This window comes from Anas acuta, chromosome Z, assembly GCF_963932015.1.
Source record: "Anas acuta chromosome Z, bAnaAcu1.1, whole genome shotgun sequence".
NCBI classification, from domain to species: Eukaryota; Metazoa; Chordata; class Aves; order Anseriformes; family Anatidae; genus Anas; species Anas acuta.
Genome location: NC_089017.1, coordinates 74,685,294 through 74,704,280, shown reverse-complemented (window position 1 = coordinate 74,704,280; position 18,987 = coordinate 74,685,294). Strand labels below are relative to the sequence as shown.

General features: G+C 35.4%; 1 protein-coding gene across 2 annotated transcripts in view; it reads right to left on the bottom strand.

The window, feature by feature from the left end:
• Positions 1-18,987, bottom strand: part of ADGRV1 (adhesion G protein-coupled receptor V1) — a 285,031-nt gene that overhangs the window by 255,315 nt on the left and 10,729 nt on the right. For both annotated transcript variants that reach the window (XM_068666972.1, XM_068666973.1), the window contains exons 2-11: positions 17,866-18,050; positions 15,002-15,151; positions 13,812-13,907; positions 12,569-12,673; positions 11,046-11,159; positions 8,065-8,630; positions 6,595-6,865; positions 5,479-5,808; positions 2,256-2,432; positions 1,544-1,767 (exon numbers count right to left, since the gene is read on the bottom strand). In XM_068666972.1, coding sequence (XP_068523073.1) covers positions 1,544-1,767; positions 2,256-2,432; positions 5,479-5,808; positions 6,595-6,865; positions 8,065-8,630; positions 11,046-11,159; positions 12,569-12,673; positions 13,812-13,907; positions 15,002-15,151; positions 17,866-18,050 — 2,218 coding nt within the window. The remainder of the gene's footprint in view (positions 1-1,543; positions 1,768-2,255; positions 2,433-5,478; positions 5,809-6,594; positions 6,866-8,064; positions 8,631-11,045; positions 11,160-12,568; positions 12,674-13,811; positions 13,908-15,001; positions 15,152-17,865; positions 18,051-18,987) is intronic.

Sequence of the window (18,987 nt, the reverse complement as noted above, 5' to 3'; positions counted from 1 at the left end):
GAAAAGTTCAGATTCTATCTCCTCCTTGTTTGCTCCTTTTTCCAGGACAGACCACCTGTTCTTTGCTTCAGTCTCTGACCCTGCCAAGTGTGGGAAAGCTGCTTACTCTTGGCACACTTTTCACCATCCACTTCATGATCAACAGAGCTATGGCTTGCACCATACACAGCAAAAGCAGAACACTGCTTGTATTTGTTCAGCTGCCAGTTCAATCCTTGTTGCAGCCACCATTTTCAAGGTACAGCCTACAGCTGTACTCAGGATAAATGGCAGAAAACTGTACTTTCACACACATGAATCAAAAAAGTTAATCTTTCATGCTGCTTACTTCTATCTACTTACTTGTTTACCTGAATACCGGTCTGCATTCTTGGCCACCTTACACTCAAAACTTGAACCATCATTTCTAATCCTGGTTTTCCCCTTTGTGCCAGAGACTCTAAAAAAATTCCTTGAGACAAACCAGTTTCACCCACGGAAAAAAAAAAAAAAAAAAAAAAAAAAAGCAGAGAGCTGCTTGCAGTTGTCTCTGTTTTTGTTTGGAAAAAGATTGCCTTTTTAATGTAATGGTAGCCAAGGTAGAATAAAATAATTCGTTCTGAGCTACATGCATTAACCAGCCACCTTTTAATCAAGCAAGCCAATCCTGCAAAGGAGTAACATCTTCCTTGTGTACCATAACAATGTTCAAAAACCATGTTTTCTGAAAAGGGATCTTCTTGTGGTCAATAACAGCTTGAGGAGCTTCTTGCCTATTGTTTGCTAATGTGTAATCATTGTGGATATCTGTTATGGATATCTAAGAGCTAGCCTACACTTCCTGTACAGAATAAAATTACTCCTGCATAATTCCTGATTATAAACTAATTTAAGTTTTCTGAACATGTTCATATGCAGATCAGTATCATGGTATCACCCGAGGGCCCTTACAGTCTGTTATCCTAAAATCCTCAACTAGGTAAGAAGGCAGACCAGAACGTTGTGCTCCAGAAGCCCCACTGCATTCTCATTAGCAGAAGACTGCAATAATAGTCACACTGGGATATTCTGGGGGCTAGGAGCTGACAGACATATCTAATTATCAAGGAATATTGAACATGCAGAACAAACAAACAAACTGCTAGTCTAATTCTACAGTGATACCCAAGTTATAAATATTTCTAAGAGAAAAAGTTCTGCATTGCTTTTTAGTTCTCACTTTAGATTTTCCCATTATCTCACTAAATATTATTTTCCTGAAAAAAAAAAGTGTTAAAACCAAGAGCTATAAAAAAGATCAAAACTGAAAGAACTTTCTGAATAGTATACAGAATTTTAATGAAAATATAAACAATTAAGTCATTAGATAATAAATGCAAAATGGTTTCTTATATTGATCTCCAGTCAAAGACTCAAAGGGTCCGAAGAATCAAGGGTCCAATATTTCTTCAGACACGTATCAACACAATGTAAGTAATAACTTGTAATTAACACTGTGCTAATCTGTTATACATAAATTGAGTACTGCAGCTGATACATATGAATAGAGAATAGGGTACAGTACCTGTCCAGAGTTAATAACACAGTTTCGTTCATTTCAGGTACATCATCAGCTTTAATGGTGATGTTAATTGTCGTATCACTTTGGCCAGATAAGAAAACCACGGAGCCGTTAAAAGGACTTATATCATCGTGTGTTACTGCCTTTTGGTTGGGACCAGAGGGTTTCAAACTCCAAAACACAGTTGCTTGACCATCAGTCCCATCTCGATGCAATGCAATGGAAACCTGTGAAACACATTAATTTGTTGTGACTTGCAAAAGTAAATGCAAAACCAATTACTCCCTTACAAATTACTATTTGAATAAATAATAATTAAAAAAAATAAAGTTTGGCCAGTTCTAATTTGACAATGGGAAATGATCTATCTGATTCAGGATTTGTGTCAGTCCTACTTTACATGACTATGCTCACAATTGGTGAGAGAGACTAACTGCAGTATCTTTTGCTCTGCATGAGCATCAAGGGCTAACTGGTTTTAGATGCTTACACAGAAAACAAAGACCAATCTAACTTCTCTGGAAATTAATAACAGATTATTTCAGAGCATTATTATTACTATTATTATTTAAGGAAGAGAATATTTGGGATAAGGCAGAACTTAGAGGAAGGCTTTTCCTCACATTGATTGTTAATGCTACACTGAATACAGCAAACTCCGCCTTCTCCAAATAAGTTTTCCATAGCAAAGGACGATATAAAAAGGCTTACTTACCAGTGTAGCAGGGGAATCTTCTGGTTCAGAAAGAATAATCGGTAAATTGCTAATAAAGCCTATTTCTCCATTTGCAATATCTGGAGTAATCCTCAGAGAAATATTTCGAATATCTCCTAACCTAGGACTCACAGATGGGACTAGAGGAATTCTATTCACCAGTTCAACTCCTTCCAGCTGTAGGAAAAAGTAAGAGAAAACTGAGAAATAAGAAGCACCAAGTCAGAACAGTTCTGACATTTCAGAGTAATTTCCGTATGCAGGAAGTACACATCTCCAGAGTACACATCTGCCTATTAATAGGAAGAATTTGCATACTGATTTTTATAACTGCTGTTATAAAAATTTGTAAGTAGACATGTCAAAGAAATGAAATGGATATTGTTGAGCTGTCAGCAGAATGGTATGCCTCCCAGACAAATCATATTAGTGTATGTAATTAAACACAGATCAAGCCAGTGAGAGACTGTCTGTTCCAGATCAGCTGATTCATTACTAGACCTATTAGCAGTAACTGATGAGCAGCATAGGCAATTGTCTAACATTATTTTTTGTGTCTTGCATTGATAAAAATCTAGGGAAATCACTGAAGTCATAATAATTTACAGCTAAACAGCCAAAGAATAAAGCACTTTTCTTTCCTCTCCACAAAATTTTAAGGAATTCTCTATCTAAGAACTACCAGAGCTGCATTAAAAATTTAAATTCAGTACGGTATTCAAAACTGTATTTTACCTGTCACTGCATTTCTGATAGATTATAGATACTAAAAGCAAATAGATTTTTTTTACCCTTTTCTTTATGAGAGAAACATCGCTCATTAAGTCCAGCAGCAGTAGTGACATACCAAGGAAAGCAGAACTTGCCTGTTTAATTATTTCCTTCAAATATTATTTATGCCATGTCATTCTGTCTACATGCATCATTACAATAAATGTTTTCATAACAGATTTGCATATATTTCTGTGAACATTTCACTGGGGCATAAACTCCCACCGACATTTTTTTCTTGGAGTTATCAGGTGTACAGTAAAGCTTTATTTTTGGGGGAAGAATAGTGGCCTTTCTTAAATTCATATAGTAATAATGGTTCACCATTTCAAAAGATGATTTTTAAAGTCTTAGAGTTCTTAAAACAAAACTGTTAAATATGTGGGCTGCATCGTATTTTGTTCCACAACTACTTGAGTAACACCCAGAAATATGCATGAACATTTATCTGATGATAGATGGAAATACTGTGTTCAGTAACTGATTCTCAACCATTTCAACTTGTTATCAAGAGTCTGAAGAACAGATGATGGCACTGTTTTTTTCTCCTCTTTTATGAGCTTTCTCCTAGCGTAGGCCCCAATCCTGCAATTAACAGGATGAAAGTGCACCATTGTATGGTTGTTAGCTCAGTAAAATTTCTGAAATACTACACAGCCAAAACAATTTGCACGATTTAAAGTGTATGCTTTGGTACATTTGGGATAAAGTAATAATCAATAAAGAACAGAGATTTTATTCTTTCTGCAGTGTCTCCTTTAGTACCTTTTAAAGGAACCAGATCAAGGAGAAAAAAAAAAAAGTAGTTATTTGAACCATAGCAATTAGTAGTTTATGAGCTTAATTTTCAGAGTTAATCTTCCTAGATACAACAAAAACTGCATCTGTGATTACAGCATGTTATTTACTTGAAGGTGTCACTAACGAATATATCTCACATTATCTCCTGTACCTTTATTCATCCTACAGTTGCATTTGCTTCTCCTCTGCCAATTCCTGAGTCTATTCTTTATTGTGCCTAAATACAACTCATTCTAAACATCTTCACTGAGATTATCATTTATTCACTATGCAGAAGGATTGTCACAGTGATAAATAGCAGTGTTTCCTTCTGCATGAGTTTCTAAATTAATTATTTGAACTGGAAATCTCCTCTGATTTAATTTGTTCAAACAAATAAGATTTTATTTATGGTTCATAGAGAAAGCACAGAAAAAAAAAAAAGAGAAAAAAAAACACGAATACATTGGACTCTACAGTTTGAAAATCCAGGCAAAGTACTTGGAATGACTGGACATTCTGAAATATTTACAATATGTGTGTCTTGACCATAGTCAAAGGACAAAAAAAAAAAAAAAAAAAGAAAAAAAAGGAGATTGAATACATGGAATTAGACGTTTAAGAATTTTGAGGATCTCTCAGACAGCTTGCAGTCATAAAACATATTAATGTGTTCTAGTATTTCAGAAAGCAATTCCTAATCTAGCTGTGAATGCCATAAATAAATAAATAAAATTGCATATTAGTTAAACAATATAACTCTGGCAAAAAAAAAAAATTCCTCCTTTAAGAGAATGTAGGGAGAAGGATATGGAGGGAGGAAATCTTTCAAAGGTCTTAGAAGTGATTACAACATCTTTGGTAGACTATAAGAAAAACACAAAACCTGGCAAATTTGAAATTTATGGATATAACATCAACACCTTCAACAATGATAAAAGTTATCTTTTACAAATTCAGATAGAAAAAAAAAAGTGAGGAAAACTACTCAGGGAAAACTAGGAAAAAAAAATGTAAGTTTTCCTAACAAATTTATATATAGATGCGATATAATATACATTTGACCCTTTTTAATTTATGACTTAGAATAGTTCAGCTGGAAGAGCAAAGGTCACAGTATCACAGAATTGTAGGAGCTGGAAGGGACCTGGACAGGCTGGAGAGCTGGGCAGGAAGAAATCAGATGAGGTTTAACAAGAGTAAGTGTAGAGTCCTGCACCTGGGAAGGAACAACCACATGTATCAGTACAGGCTGGGGGGTGACCTGCTGGAGAAGGACCTGTATCAAGCCCAAGTTACATTTACTTGCATGTCATTTCTGAAATTTTTCCTGCTTCAGTAATTTAATTTTAAGAACCTTATTTTTTTCACGTTCCAAGTCAGAGGCCAAGCAGAAACATGCTTCAAGGGGCAAGCAACAGCCTACACTGATCTCATTTTGATAAACTCCATGATTAATTCCTGAATCATCCTTATTTTTAAAAATTTGTGTAATTACCAGTGATTAGGAATATAAAACTTGGCATAGTTATGAAAGCTTTTTTTTTTTTTTTTTTTTTTTTACAGGAATGGTCATTTGCAGTCAAGGGGAAGGATCAATTATTGAATCATAGTCTTCATATTAAATAAGTTTAAAAAAAAAAAAAAAAAAAAAAACACAAAACTGAGATACCTGTATGAGGAAATGAGCACCATTTTGAAGAAATGCGTCGTTTCTTATTGGTATACTCAAAGTATGATGTGTTTTTCCTTCTGGAAACAGGAGGATGCTGTTTCTAGACATATTCAGAATGCCATCTTTTGCTCTCTCAGGATCCAGAGCTCCAGCTGGGATATACAGTGCAGTATAAACCAACTGCACATCTCCAACTGTTCCTTTCTCCCGTACAAAACTCAAGGATAAAAAGCGTCCCGTTGGATTACTTTCAATCTTCTGACTCTCCAAAGGATAAAACTTTATTACGCCATAAACATCATCACTGTCCTGAATGTAAAACAAAAGCTGCAAAACAGAAAACAGCATCACTTACTCAATGCTACAGTCAATATACACCACAGTTTTCATGTTTTCATGACAGTATGTCTTGACTGTCATCATACATTTTTATCGTTACTGAACTGGCACTCGAGAAAGAAGTCAGATTGACAGCCCCAAAGTATTGTTTGTGCACAAGCAGCACAGCACTGATAGCAGCAACTTTCCTGCTATGCCTCATCTATGTCAGAATGAGCTTTGAATAACTGATTTTTGGTTCAGCAGCCAAAGTGAATAATTTGAATATATTTCAGACTGAAAACAAAATAAAAATATCATTTAATTCACCAAGTTCATTTCAATTGTATATTCAAATAGCAACGTAGGGAACTGAGTCACAAAATTGTCATTAATGCTAATTACCCCTTATTTAACAGTTCAGAGGTTAATCTTAATCACTAAGCCATCCTCTTGAAGCTGTTACTCTGTGTAAAACATTCCAGTATCTACAGCAAATAAGCAAGTGAAAATAAATGCTCAACCTTCTCTTAGCAAGCAACCAATCCAGACAGCATTTATGCAGTGATATTTATGATGGGAATATTCTAAGCTAAATGCTACTGCATTAAATAGGTCTGGCCTTGAATAATATGTTAAGCCAAAGACTTCAGATGTGGCTCCTTATACTTAGAATACATCAGCTTGCTTCACTTAAATTCAAGGGCAATTACTTCAGTTTAGCCAATCCAACATAACGGGTGAAGTCCCTAATTATTATAACCTCCTCAAAACAAGTTCTGAAATCAAACTTACCTCAGATGGTTCGCTGACTTCTGCACCTCCCTGTATAGTATGAGCTAAGAGCTTCAGAAGATAGGGCTCTGCTTCTTCTGGTATGTTATCATCAATAATGGTCAGAGACAGCGTGACCAGCATCTGTCCTTGATCAAAATGTATCTCCCCTCTCTCTGGAACAAGGTCTGCAGTCACAGGTGAGGGATCACTGCTATTCCGAGTTATGACCCAGGTCACAGAAACATTTCCATGTGTTCCACCATTTCTTACAATTGTGATCCCTTCAAACCTATGGTTTTGAGTGAAAACAGAAATCCATAACATGCAATTATAATTAATATTGGTTTACTTATTTATTTGTTCCCTGGAAGATTTATACTGACTTCAGTGGAATCAATATTAACTGCTGCTACTGACACCTGAGTCAGGACTTAAAATTTGTGAAATCATACCACACAAGTAGAATTTTCTCAGGTTGCTTATTCATGAGATAATATACATAAAGACATGAGTAATATATCTAAAGACATTAGTCAGAATTTATTTTGTTTACAGTAAGAAAGATACTATGAAGAGGAAACTTGGCATGTTTACATTTTTTTCTCAGGGAAGATATTAGATTTCAGAAACCTTTTTCTCAACTAAATTTCTACACTGTTTTATGGACTATATCAAAATATAATTGTCAGGTGTGAGTGATTAAATAATGATTTTATTTAACATAAAGTGACTCAACTATTTGCCTATGTACTGAAATACAATTTATCAATCTTTGTGACTATGGAAATGTCATGTTTCCTGTATCTGTGTATAAGAAAAAAAAAAAAAAAAAGTGAATATTGAAGTGCTAGGCTCTACATACTAGAAACTGTTCGTAAAATCATAGGTTGATACATTACCTCTTTCTCTGGGGATGAACCACCATCACTAGCTAGCAGTGGACATTTTTAGTGAAACTGGAAATATTGTATAGATATCAGTCCTGCCTGTAAAGATTTGTGTGGAGATTTGTTTTTAATTTATGTGTAAAATTACACATATTTAACTTATTTGGAAGTCTATGGGTATTCAGTACTTCACAGGAGACACTCACCACCATTTTTTAACCAGAGACTGACTAATATACAGTATAGATTTACTGGGAAAGAAAGCCTGAAATATATTTTCCACTTGTATGAACGGGTGTGTGGCAGCATCACAACTTCACTGATCCATCTTTTAGATTACAGGTTTTTCAGTATTTTGATGATGTCATTAAATATTTAGAGTTCTTATATATAGTTCATAAATATTAAAATACTTTTGCATAATTAGACATTTTCTCCCTTGAAAATTATATATAGTTTATAATAATTACACAGTAGGTGATTTCTATATTAATTTTTCATTAGTGATTTTATAATTACTGTCAGTGAAATCCTAAGAATGCTTAACAGTGTCAAATAAATCCCTTAACATGACGAGATAATGTTTGAAGATCTGCAGTACCTTGAAATTTGGTCTTCATCAATGATAACAGTTTGAGCAAACAGGATACTGTTGATTGAAAGCACTCCGTAGGGTTTATCATTTGGTTGGATGGTAACGTGAACAACAGATGGATTAACCAAAACAGCATCTCCCTGTAACGTGTCCTTTAGGAGCATAATTTGGAAAGTCTCAGCAATTTCTGGTATGGCATCGTCAAGGATCTTGAATTTCATATATACTTCATGAACTAGAGGTGGGAAGACAATAGTTGTATTTGGCTGAAGATCCAGGAAGTCTAAATTGAGCTGTGCATGTGCTGTTGAATTCCCAGTTATGATGGTGTAACTGACAGAGACTTCACATTCATCAGGTCCAATTAATTTTCCGCTGTCATCCTTACCACGAACCACTTGAACTGTGAGCACATCAACTTCCTCAGGCACCATGTAAGTGCTCTGAGCAAATCTCACAGGGCTGTCATTTTTCTTAATATTAATCTGAACTGAATTCCTTGTGGTGTTGATTTCAGCCCCTCCCTCCACACTCATGAGATGAACAACAAACAATTCATCATTTTCAGGTATCTGGAAAAATAATAGTAGCAACAGGATGTAAGTCCCATTTCAAATATATGCAGAACACTTACTTAGAAATATGTTTCATATATTTAGCAAAAAAGGGAAATAATATAAACATTACAACCTTTTTCATATTAATATAAACAGGCAAAAAGAAACTCGCTTGCAACTTTGAAAATCCCTTCTCAAAACTGAATGTTTCCGTTTTCTAAGACATACTTCTATGCTCTGGAAATACGAAAATGTGGGAAAAGAAAAATATCTTTCTGTATCTTTCCAACTAGAAAGTGTGAGGAGATCCAAACTCAACTTGTGGAAGTTGCTCTGCTTGGAAACAAGTGTTCCTGCCAGTTATTTAGTCTGACATCTTGATTTGCTGATGTTAACACAGTTTTACATCTGTGCATGCCTGAAAGAACAGAGGAACAACATATGAACACAACCTACCTTTGGTCCTTTTGTTATTTGCTGCTGAGAGAAATTCCACAACAAAATTGCTTATGTGTTACTAATGGCATTGCTTTGTTATAAGGCTGATGAATCCTTTCCGTGTAGTTCTGTTTACTGAGCAAAAAAAGTTCAGAATTCCCTGTGGTCCAGTATTTCTTCTCTTTGACACTCATTTGTTAATTGGCCACCCTTAGATCCTGCTTCAGGGCAAAAAGGGTATGCATGCAGCTGTCCTTGTAGCTGAGGCCAATTTTGTCCTTTGTTTGACTTGCGGCACTTAAACTTGCATAATATTTTTGACTGATGCAGGTTGTGTTTTTTTTCCAACATGAGATTTGCAAGTTCTTGGTCACCTCTCTCCTACGCTGCTATTTCCTATTTTATCTTATTAAAATTGATGTTAACTTACGCTTGTTTTAGTTCACTAGTTCATATACTGTGTTCAAATACTAGTTCATATTTGCACTACAAAAATACGCATTTGACAGTCAGAATGTACATGCCATTTTAGTTGCAGATAAAATCTTAGTATCCTACATAAATAAGGCATTGTGGAGCTTTCGATTGCATCATGATTGACCGATAAATACATGAGTCAAACTTCAAATATAATAGTATAAATGATTTCCAGTGCTGCCTTGCCGCTTTAATTTTCTCTTAAACAAAGTTGCCATTCTACTCAAAAAGGAAATGTGCACAGGAAAAGTACTATAAATGCAGAGCTGTGAAAATCAGAACTGCAGTCCCCTACCTTCTGTAAGGCTGCCCAATTCTGAAAAACACTTGTTTCATTGGTTTCCCTAACTCAGATCCTAAAAGCTCGAATTCAGTTCTGACAGTAATGCTGGAGTCATGTGAACTCCATCATTATCATCATCAATAAAGGTTTTTGTGCAAAATTCATCTTTCACAAACACTTGTGAAAGACTTTCACAGAGTGGGAAGATTGACTAGACATACCAAATACAGATCAAGTTTTTAGAAGTTTGAGGGCATTTGTCAGAATAAAAATAAATAAAATCACATCCTCTCAAGAGAAAAGACACTAACAATTTATTTCTGTGTGGAAGTCACTGAAATATTACATTGAATTAGAAAGAGATGTTTCCACACTTCAGCACCCCAGGTTGGCACAGCTTCTTAACACTAGAGTATCAGTAGAAATGTGGAAGGACATTTTTTATAATTAACAGTAAAAAGGAAACAAGCCGCTTTACAGTTCTGTGCTCACTGCTGAAACAGACACATTTCACCATTATTTTTTTCTTATGAATTTCTCATTAAGTTGTTTTGTATTATTTTGATGTCCCTGTTTTCCCTCTTAAGCTCATTATAAAGGAGAAGAAAGACACAAAAGAAAAGTGTGGGTATGAAAAAAGGAAAATCACAAGTTGCAAATTAGAAGAATGTTTTCTTTACTCAGAGAAAAAAAAGAAAGCCTTACAACCTATGAGTTGTTATGTGTTTTTTGTTTGTTTGTTTGTTTGTTTGTTTTTTAATTGGCCAATCTGAAAACAGAAAAATGTTTATTATCACCTAGTATTCATGCTTTTCACAAGATTGCATGTTTGTTTCAGGAATCTTATGTATTCTTAGAAGGATTTTTTCAAATATGTTTCTACCCTAAACATATCTGAAAACAAACAAACAAAAAACTATAAATCTTTTTCAATCTGTCTTTTCCCTGTGAATATTCAATCTGTAGTATTCTTTCTTTAGTGACAAAGATAACATGTCTCAGCCAGGACATGCTCATAAACTAAAAATATTCACTGATAAGAACTAAAGATGGAGCATTAGAAAGAGCAAAAATAATAGACCAGAGAGCCAAAATTTAACATCACTTCATCAAACAGAACTGCTTTCAACCTTATTTAAGCCAAGGCTTTTTGTAACTTATTACTCTAAGTCTTTCCAGAGCTGCAGTTAACCTTCTACATATCAAAGCCTAAGATGAAGCCTTGTTCCTACCTGATCATCAAGCACTGTTAAATTATAAATCAGCATTGATCTCCCAGGTGTGAATGTAATATTTCCCTTAGCTGGACTAAGGTCTTCTTCAGCTGGGTTTGGACCATCTTTTATCTGCAAAGAATTGATTTGTCTGATAAGAAGTATATAAATCTGGAATACAAATCCAGTGCAAGTACAATAACCAATATGCAGTGTGACTTGCATAACAAATGACTATCTGTTCAGCCATCTCCAACTTACAAACATGAACATTCAGTTGTAAAAATCTGTTCTTTTCTGGCAGACAGTGTAAGTCAGAACAACCACTCCGAAGAAATTCTGTATTTCCAGAATAAGAGGAAGAAAACTACTTCCATATGGGCCTATGGGGGCTCTTTGTTATTTTTCTGATGCATAACTGACCCTTTCATATTACAGAAAGGATATTTGTGCAAATTCAGTTTGAATCAATAGTATTTCATAATAAATTCCAAGACAAAGTAATAGTACTTACTGGTTTTGTGTCCCTTCGATCTTGACTTGTGATATTAAAGATACTAAATTTAGCAGTGAAACTCAAAATACTACAAAGCCTCTTAAAGGTCATATGGGATATTTTGTTTTGAGAACATTTTGTAAATTATTTTTCAACGTACATATATAATGCTGTGAGATAGACCTAATTAATTGTCCAGATAAAATTTACTGTACCTTAGAACAAACACATTTGCAAAAAAAAAAAAAAAAAAAAAAAAGGAAAATGCACAGAGAATCATATTCAGTACTTTAACTATTCATGCTATATTTAGTGTTAATAAAATCCAGTGCAAAGCTTTTCTGGTTTTGACATTAAAGCTTTGAGGTCTAGTAAGGGCCTTACCCTTACTTACCAGGCAACTAGTACAAAAATATCTATAGGAAAGATTTTATATATAATTTTAAAGTAAATAATAGAATCTGAACTACATAAGAAAAAGTAATCAACAAAGGCAGTAATTGCATCACATTCAAATCACATACGTGAATAACAGGATAAGTATTCACCATGATTAATTATTTTGAAAGCTTTAGTTACAGGGAATTCAAGATAGAGATCAAGACACAGATGATTATAGATACAGAAATTCACCAAATCCTGAGCACTCACAGTTGAAAGTTGGGATAATCATTAAAGACTCACTTGAATATTTGTATGTAAAATAAATAAATTCTTTTTTAAATTTAGATAAGACATTTCTTATATACTTGATATGCATTATTTTCTAGTAATACATACTGATGTTGCCTCACATACCTCTCTAAATGACAGAAAATACTTGGTTTTCTCTAGTACCTCTTAAACAGTCAATTAAACAGTCAGATAATTACAGTATTTTCTATATGACAGTTAATATGAATCCATTTTATGAAACAGATCTACCTAATGTCTATGTAGGTATTTTGTCCTTCTTCCTCTTTTGCAAACACTTCAATAAATTATGATTACAGCCTCTCAGTTTAATCCAGCAGACTACGGTATGAAGTCTTTTGGATAAACTCACCTCAAAAGTTATGATGACCGTCCCATAGGTTCCCCTCTCTCTAATTAGAATGAGCGGTACAAATTCATTTCTGCCCCTGGGCTCATTCACTGTGATTAAGGCAGACTAATGAGGAAGAAAAGGAACAGACAATCAGACACAGATCAAATATCACAGCAGAATGAAGAAACTGTTACCATAGAAATACCAAACTCCCACAGACAAGTTAATCCAATCTGCAAACCAGTCCACTGATGGCATAAATTTCCTAGCAACCAATTAGTTCAGCTAATAAAAACCTTGAAAGATTTCAGATAAAAAATTATCACGTAATGCAATTTGTGTGGGTTTTATTGTTGTTGTTTGTTTGTTTATTTCTGTAAATGAACATAGTCAACATACACAAAGCCCTGGAATATTATCACTGGTATTTTTAGGAGCTCCTACACCCATTAAAAATAGGTTTTCACCATCATGAAGTCATTTATTAGATAGATAGCTATAAATGTACTCAGGACAATCATTTAGGTCATTGGTCACTTTTTTAGACTATTGTAGGAGACAGATTTTGAAGATATCCCCTAATCCCAGGAGTAGCTTGGCTTAGTACTGTGGCTCTAAAATTTTCTTATGTTCTTACGTTTTTTCAGGGAAGTCCTAAACAAATTATATTGTCAGAATGCTGTCAATAAGGCATAGCTACTCGTTCTACTAATACAACCTCTGTATTATTGCAAATAGCATCTGCTAGAGTAACAACAGCATCTTATCCCAGAGGGTGTTATAAAATGCATATATTATTACAATGTTCCCTCAGCTTGTCAGTCAAGTATAATAAGGCTCACTACTGATGGTAAAATGTATATATTCTCAAGATTTTCAAATCACATTTTTCACCTTTAACTTTCCTAGGGTATTATTCCTCAGTTTCTTCCCTACTATATTTAGATCTTGACTTATAGATGAGGGGCAGTGAGACTGAACAACTTTAAGTAAGTTTTATCTTTAAGATGAGCAACATTGATACCCATCCAAGCGCGAGGCTCTCAGGCTATTTCTCAATACCTAGAAGCATACAGTAGTATTAAAGCTGTATATATGCATGAATTACATACATATGTATGAATTACCTCTAGAGACGTTTTAAAATATGTAACTCAGAATCAGTTTTCAAGGGATTCAGTTGAATAACTAACCAGCATCTTTGAAAATTTCACCTTTATGCTTTCTAAAATTTTCATATATAACATATAAAAAGCCATACCATGTTAAAAGAAATTATTCCAAAGGCATTGTCATTTGATAAGATTGTTACAGTGACAGACTTGGGTGAGCCAAGCTTCATCTTTGCAGATGGTTTCTAAAATTAACAAAACAAGATAAGATATTAAATATGGTAAATATAGGCAAAAATAAAAACATCTTGATTTTACTGTTTTAAATATTATTCTCTGAAAACTGTATGTCTTTTTATTAAATATTACAGTAAAATTTATTTAAAGCAACAGAATGCAGCAAAATAATTCTTCCTCATTTAGGAAGTATATTCTATACGGTCAACAGCAAAGTGCATAAAACAAACCTTTCAAATGATTACTTGCAGTTTGGCAATCTATTAGGAATAGGGAACCAGGTTTGAAGCATGAAGCATGTAGTTCTGCCAAGAACTCAAAAATTATTCTTTTTTTTTTTTTTTTTTCCTAGCACTTGTATAAAACCGAAACTTTGAAGCTATTGTGTGAACTGAGTTATCAACTAAAGGAAACATTATTTACAGTGTTGTAAAAATGAGCTACTACATTTACATGTCAAAAGAAGGAAAAATATAGACTTCTACATTCACTGCCAACATTTCCTGAAATGTATAAAAAGCATGATTTTTTTATTTACAGAACTGATTTCAAAATTAGTCATGAACTGCTACCTTAAAAAATATATAAAATATTTTTTTTGTGGGCTCCTCATAGAATGAATCCCATGAGATGGACCCATACGCACAGATTTATCAATGTGTTTTTTAAAAATTGGTTTTTCAAAGGGAGGTCTTGTTTACCCTCTGCAGGACTGGAAATCATTCTGCTTTTTTTGCTACTTCTACCCTTTCTTGTAGGTGCAGTGTGTAGGAAAACAGGAAGGGCTGACCTTTCACAGTCTAATGCCTTGGCACTCTAGCATAATGCCTTCAGATACCCACAGCTGAATGCAGTGCTTGATGAAGTTTCAGAATATGTCTATACTGCACAGCAACATCACATAGACTCCCACAGGAACAGCAAAACTTTCTTAAAAGGAGCAATAAGAACCATCCTGGCTAGTCTCCAAATTTTAGTTCTTACCTATTAATACTCAGACCCACAAGCATGACTGCACAGAGTTCTACAGAATACCATTCATTTCTGTCAGATTACATAGCATTTTCTGGGCAAAGGGATAAACTGAATAACTTAGACTTACTGGTAATGTCAAGTAAAATGTGAATGTCTCATCAGCCTCCGGAAGGTCGTCATCACAGACAGATATATACACTGTTCGGTTTGTTTCTGTATCAGGTATAAATGCAGCTGCATATGTGTCAAAAAAGTCTCCTGTATCTTCTCCATAAAGCTACAATAAATACACAAGTGAGTGACATCTTCTTCACCTACAATCTTCTTTAATATTATTCTGGACTAATTATATGGATTTCATGCATTTTTCTATGCACATGATTCCTCCCACTGTTTACCCTGCTATTATATAGTTTATTTATAGACAGAAAGTACAAATAATAGCCTCTTGTATCCATGCTAAGTAACCAGAAATTACAACACTTTATTCAGAACCACTTATGATGTCCTTCCTTAAAACTGGTTATCTTTCAGTTAATGTACCATATGACCAGTTTTTAATTAAAAGATTGTTCTGAGCACAGAACTGCATACCATGTATTAACTCACCTGAATTACACTTACCCTAAAATGAGACTGTCCTCTGCCTTCCTCTCTCACTCTAGGGACTAGAATGAGTTTAGTTTAACCTAGATTAATGTTTAGATTGCCAAAGATGGGCAAGCTGAATTTTAAAATGTAAAGCTCTGCTTTCACATCATTCAACAAAGGAAAAGTGCACCAAATCAAATATTAAGTAAAGTGCTTATAGGACGGATTGCAGAGCCAGTGGTGTCAAGACTGGAAAAATCTGTAGGCTAATTTTACAGTTTGAAGCTGAGATTAAATGGCATAGTCCTGGCATTTACCTGTTTTTGCAAGATTTTCTTGACTGTGACCTGTCAAATTCTCCAATGCATTCAGTACGTCATTTCAAAAACACCCCTATGGCTGCTACACCTTAAACTACCACCCTTACAGGCACTGACAGTTTGCACAGACCACTGTGAAAAAAAAAGCTATTCTTTTTTTAAGAATAATGAAATTAAAATTTCAATGAAGAGGCAACAAAGTATAGTTGATATTTTTGTGTGTGTCACCTCTCATTGGACATTTTGGCAACTGTATTTTTTAAGTATCTGAACCAACGCTAGACCTACCAAAAGACTTTTATGAAAATGGATTGTATTTTTTTTTCTAAAGGATATCAGGTCTAATACAAAAACTAAGTTACTCTACTTGTTATGCCAACATATAACACCACTTTCAAACTAAAATCACATTTTCTCAAGGTTTCCTCCTTAGACATTAATAAACTCTTAAATCCCTGCAGATCAATTTCTATTCATTGTGATTTTTAAGATATGTATTTTGAGAATAAACTGTATCACAGTATAGATACTCAGTTTCTTTTGCCTACCCACTGAAACAAATCATAAGCAGTTTATCTCTGCTACTCTGTGTTGTCCTTATTCACACCCAATAACATCTTACTCCATACACATACAGTTTAACACACTCTGAAGGGTTTAATCACTTAAATGGAGTACAATTGAAATCATGGTTATTAGCAGCTAAAAGATAAAATCAGTGATGTAAAAATAGTAACTGACCTCTCAAAGAAAGGACTCAAAAACTGGAGTAGCTATTAAAAACCTAAAATCACAGAATAACAGAATAGTTTGGGTTGGAAGGGACCTTAAAACCAATCCCCCTGCCATGGGCAGGGACACCTCCCCCAGCCCCATCCAGCCTGGCCTTGGGCACTGCCAGGGATGGGGCAGCCACAGCTCCTCTGGGCAGCCTGGGCCTGGGCCTCGCCACCCTCTGAGGGAAGAATTTCCTTCTTATATCTAATCTAAACCTACTCTCTTTCAGTTTAAAGTCATTCTCCTTTGTCCTATCCCTGCACCCCCTGACACAGAGTCCCTCCCCAGCTTTCCTGCAGCCCCCTTTAGGCACTGGCAGGCTGCTGTGAGGTCTCCCCAGGACCTTCTCCTCTCCAGGCTGAACAACCCCAGCTCCCTCAGCCTGGCTCCATGGGAAAAGGTTCTGAACTGCAGGTTCTAGAGTAATCTTGAAAATAAGAAGTCATTACACAGATGCATTTTCATTATGAATGCACAGCTAGCATCAAAACCAAACTATGTCCTGAGCCGCTTGAAATGGCTCCTTCAAGAAATGTTTAAACCATTTTCTTGACACCACTGACACTGACAAAAGGAATTTGCTCAGTTACAGAAACTGGGTTTGGCTTATCCAAACCATAGAATCACGGAATATCCTGAGTTGGAAGGGGGCCACAAGGATCACCAAGCCCAACTCCTGGCTTCACACAGGAACACCCAAAAACTCGACCATGTGTCTGAGCATTGTCCAAACACTTGTTGAACTCCATCAGGCTCAGTGCCATAACCACTGCCCTGGGCAGCCTGTCCCAGTGCCCGACCACCTCTGGGTGCAGAACCTTTCCCTCACACCCAGCCTGACCCTCCCCTGTCCCAGCTCCATGCTGTCCCCTCAGGTCCTGTTGCTGTCCCCAGAGAGCAGAGCTCAGCGCCTGCCCCTCCGCTCCCCTCGTGAGGGAGCTGCAGGCCGCCATCAGGCCTGTCCTCAGCCTGCTCGGCTCGGGGCTGAGCAAACCCAGGGACCTCAGCCTCTCCTCATACGTCTTGCCCTCAAGACCCTTCAACATCTTTGTTGACCTCCTTCAGATGCTCTCTAAGAGCATCGTGGCCTTTGTATTTCGTAGCACCCAAATCTGCACATAGTGCTCATGGTGAGGCTGCACCAGTGCAGCGCAGAGCGGGACAATCCCTTTCCTCGAACTGAAGCACTGTCCCAGCGAAGTATCACATTCCTTTTTGTTGGCTTGGTACAAGCATAAGCAACATTCAGAGCTTCAAAAATACATTAATATTTAGTGACGATACAACTGGCATGGTTTCTTACCGACACAATTGCTGTGACGTTAGCAGGCTTCCCTGTTCTCTCGATTACAAGGCGTATAACAGTTGTACTTGTTTCATTAACTACAAATTCTGTTTGTCCACTGAACTTCACTTCTGTTTCTCCAGATGTGAAATGAATGAGTAGCAATAAAAGCAAATAAACTAATAAAGAATCAGAGGGCATCCCTATAGAGAAGAAGAAAAAAAAAAAGGAATAATTAAAAATAAACTGTGTATCTAAAACATGTAAAACAACCTCTGTTGGCCTTACCAATGCAGTCAACCTTTCTGGAAATGCTTCTGCAAATCCTTCAAACACTGTGATTTTCTTGTAAACTTCAGAAATGAGACAAAAACAAGCACAGGTCTCAGCCACAATCAAGTTAAACAGCATAATTATCTTCTGGATTCAATTCTGTTTTCATAATTTTAATCTAATGATATTCTAAAAAGCCTATATCAATGTTTTCCAAATGGAGGAATAAGTAGCTTTTAAGGAAAAATAAATAAATAATAATAATAAAAATATATATATATATTTAAAGAAAAGCCATGACTGTTTTCATATCTAACCAACCAAAAATAACTTGAGGGTTTACAGTTCAATACTTCTTGTATTTTTTTTTTCCTTTTAATCTCTTTGATTCTCTTTAGAAATATAAATGAACTTGCATGAAAGGTGAAGACCTGGATATTTGCAGTCATCTCATAGACCATTTTTGACATTTTACGGACCATGAAATGTTCTTAAACATTTGCATATTTACATGAGGTTCTTTTGACTGCTTATCTCATGATTCTTTCACATTCTCCTGTCATACAGAATTGCTGTGGCACATTTTACTGTGGTCATAACCTTTACACAGACAGATATTTATTTTTATTTGTTTATGCACAATGTCTGGTTTTCTTTTCTCTTAAGATAAGACAACTTACACTAAGGTGGTTTATCTTTCTTGCATCATAGATCAATTACATGATGTAACACATATTTTTAAGTTCCAGTGAGGTCATTGAGTATTGATACTCTTAAAGATGCATTTTTAAGAGGCTTTGGCACAACAAACTGGAAACAGATGCTATGTTATGCAGAAGCTCATATTGTGTACAGTGGGGATCAGAA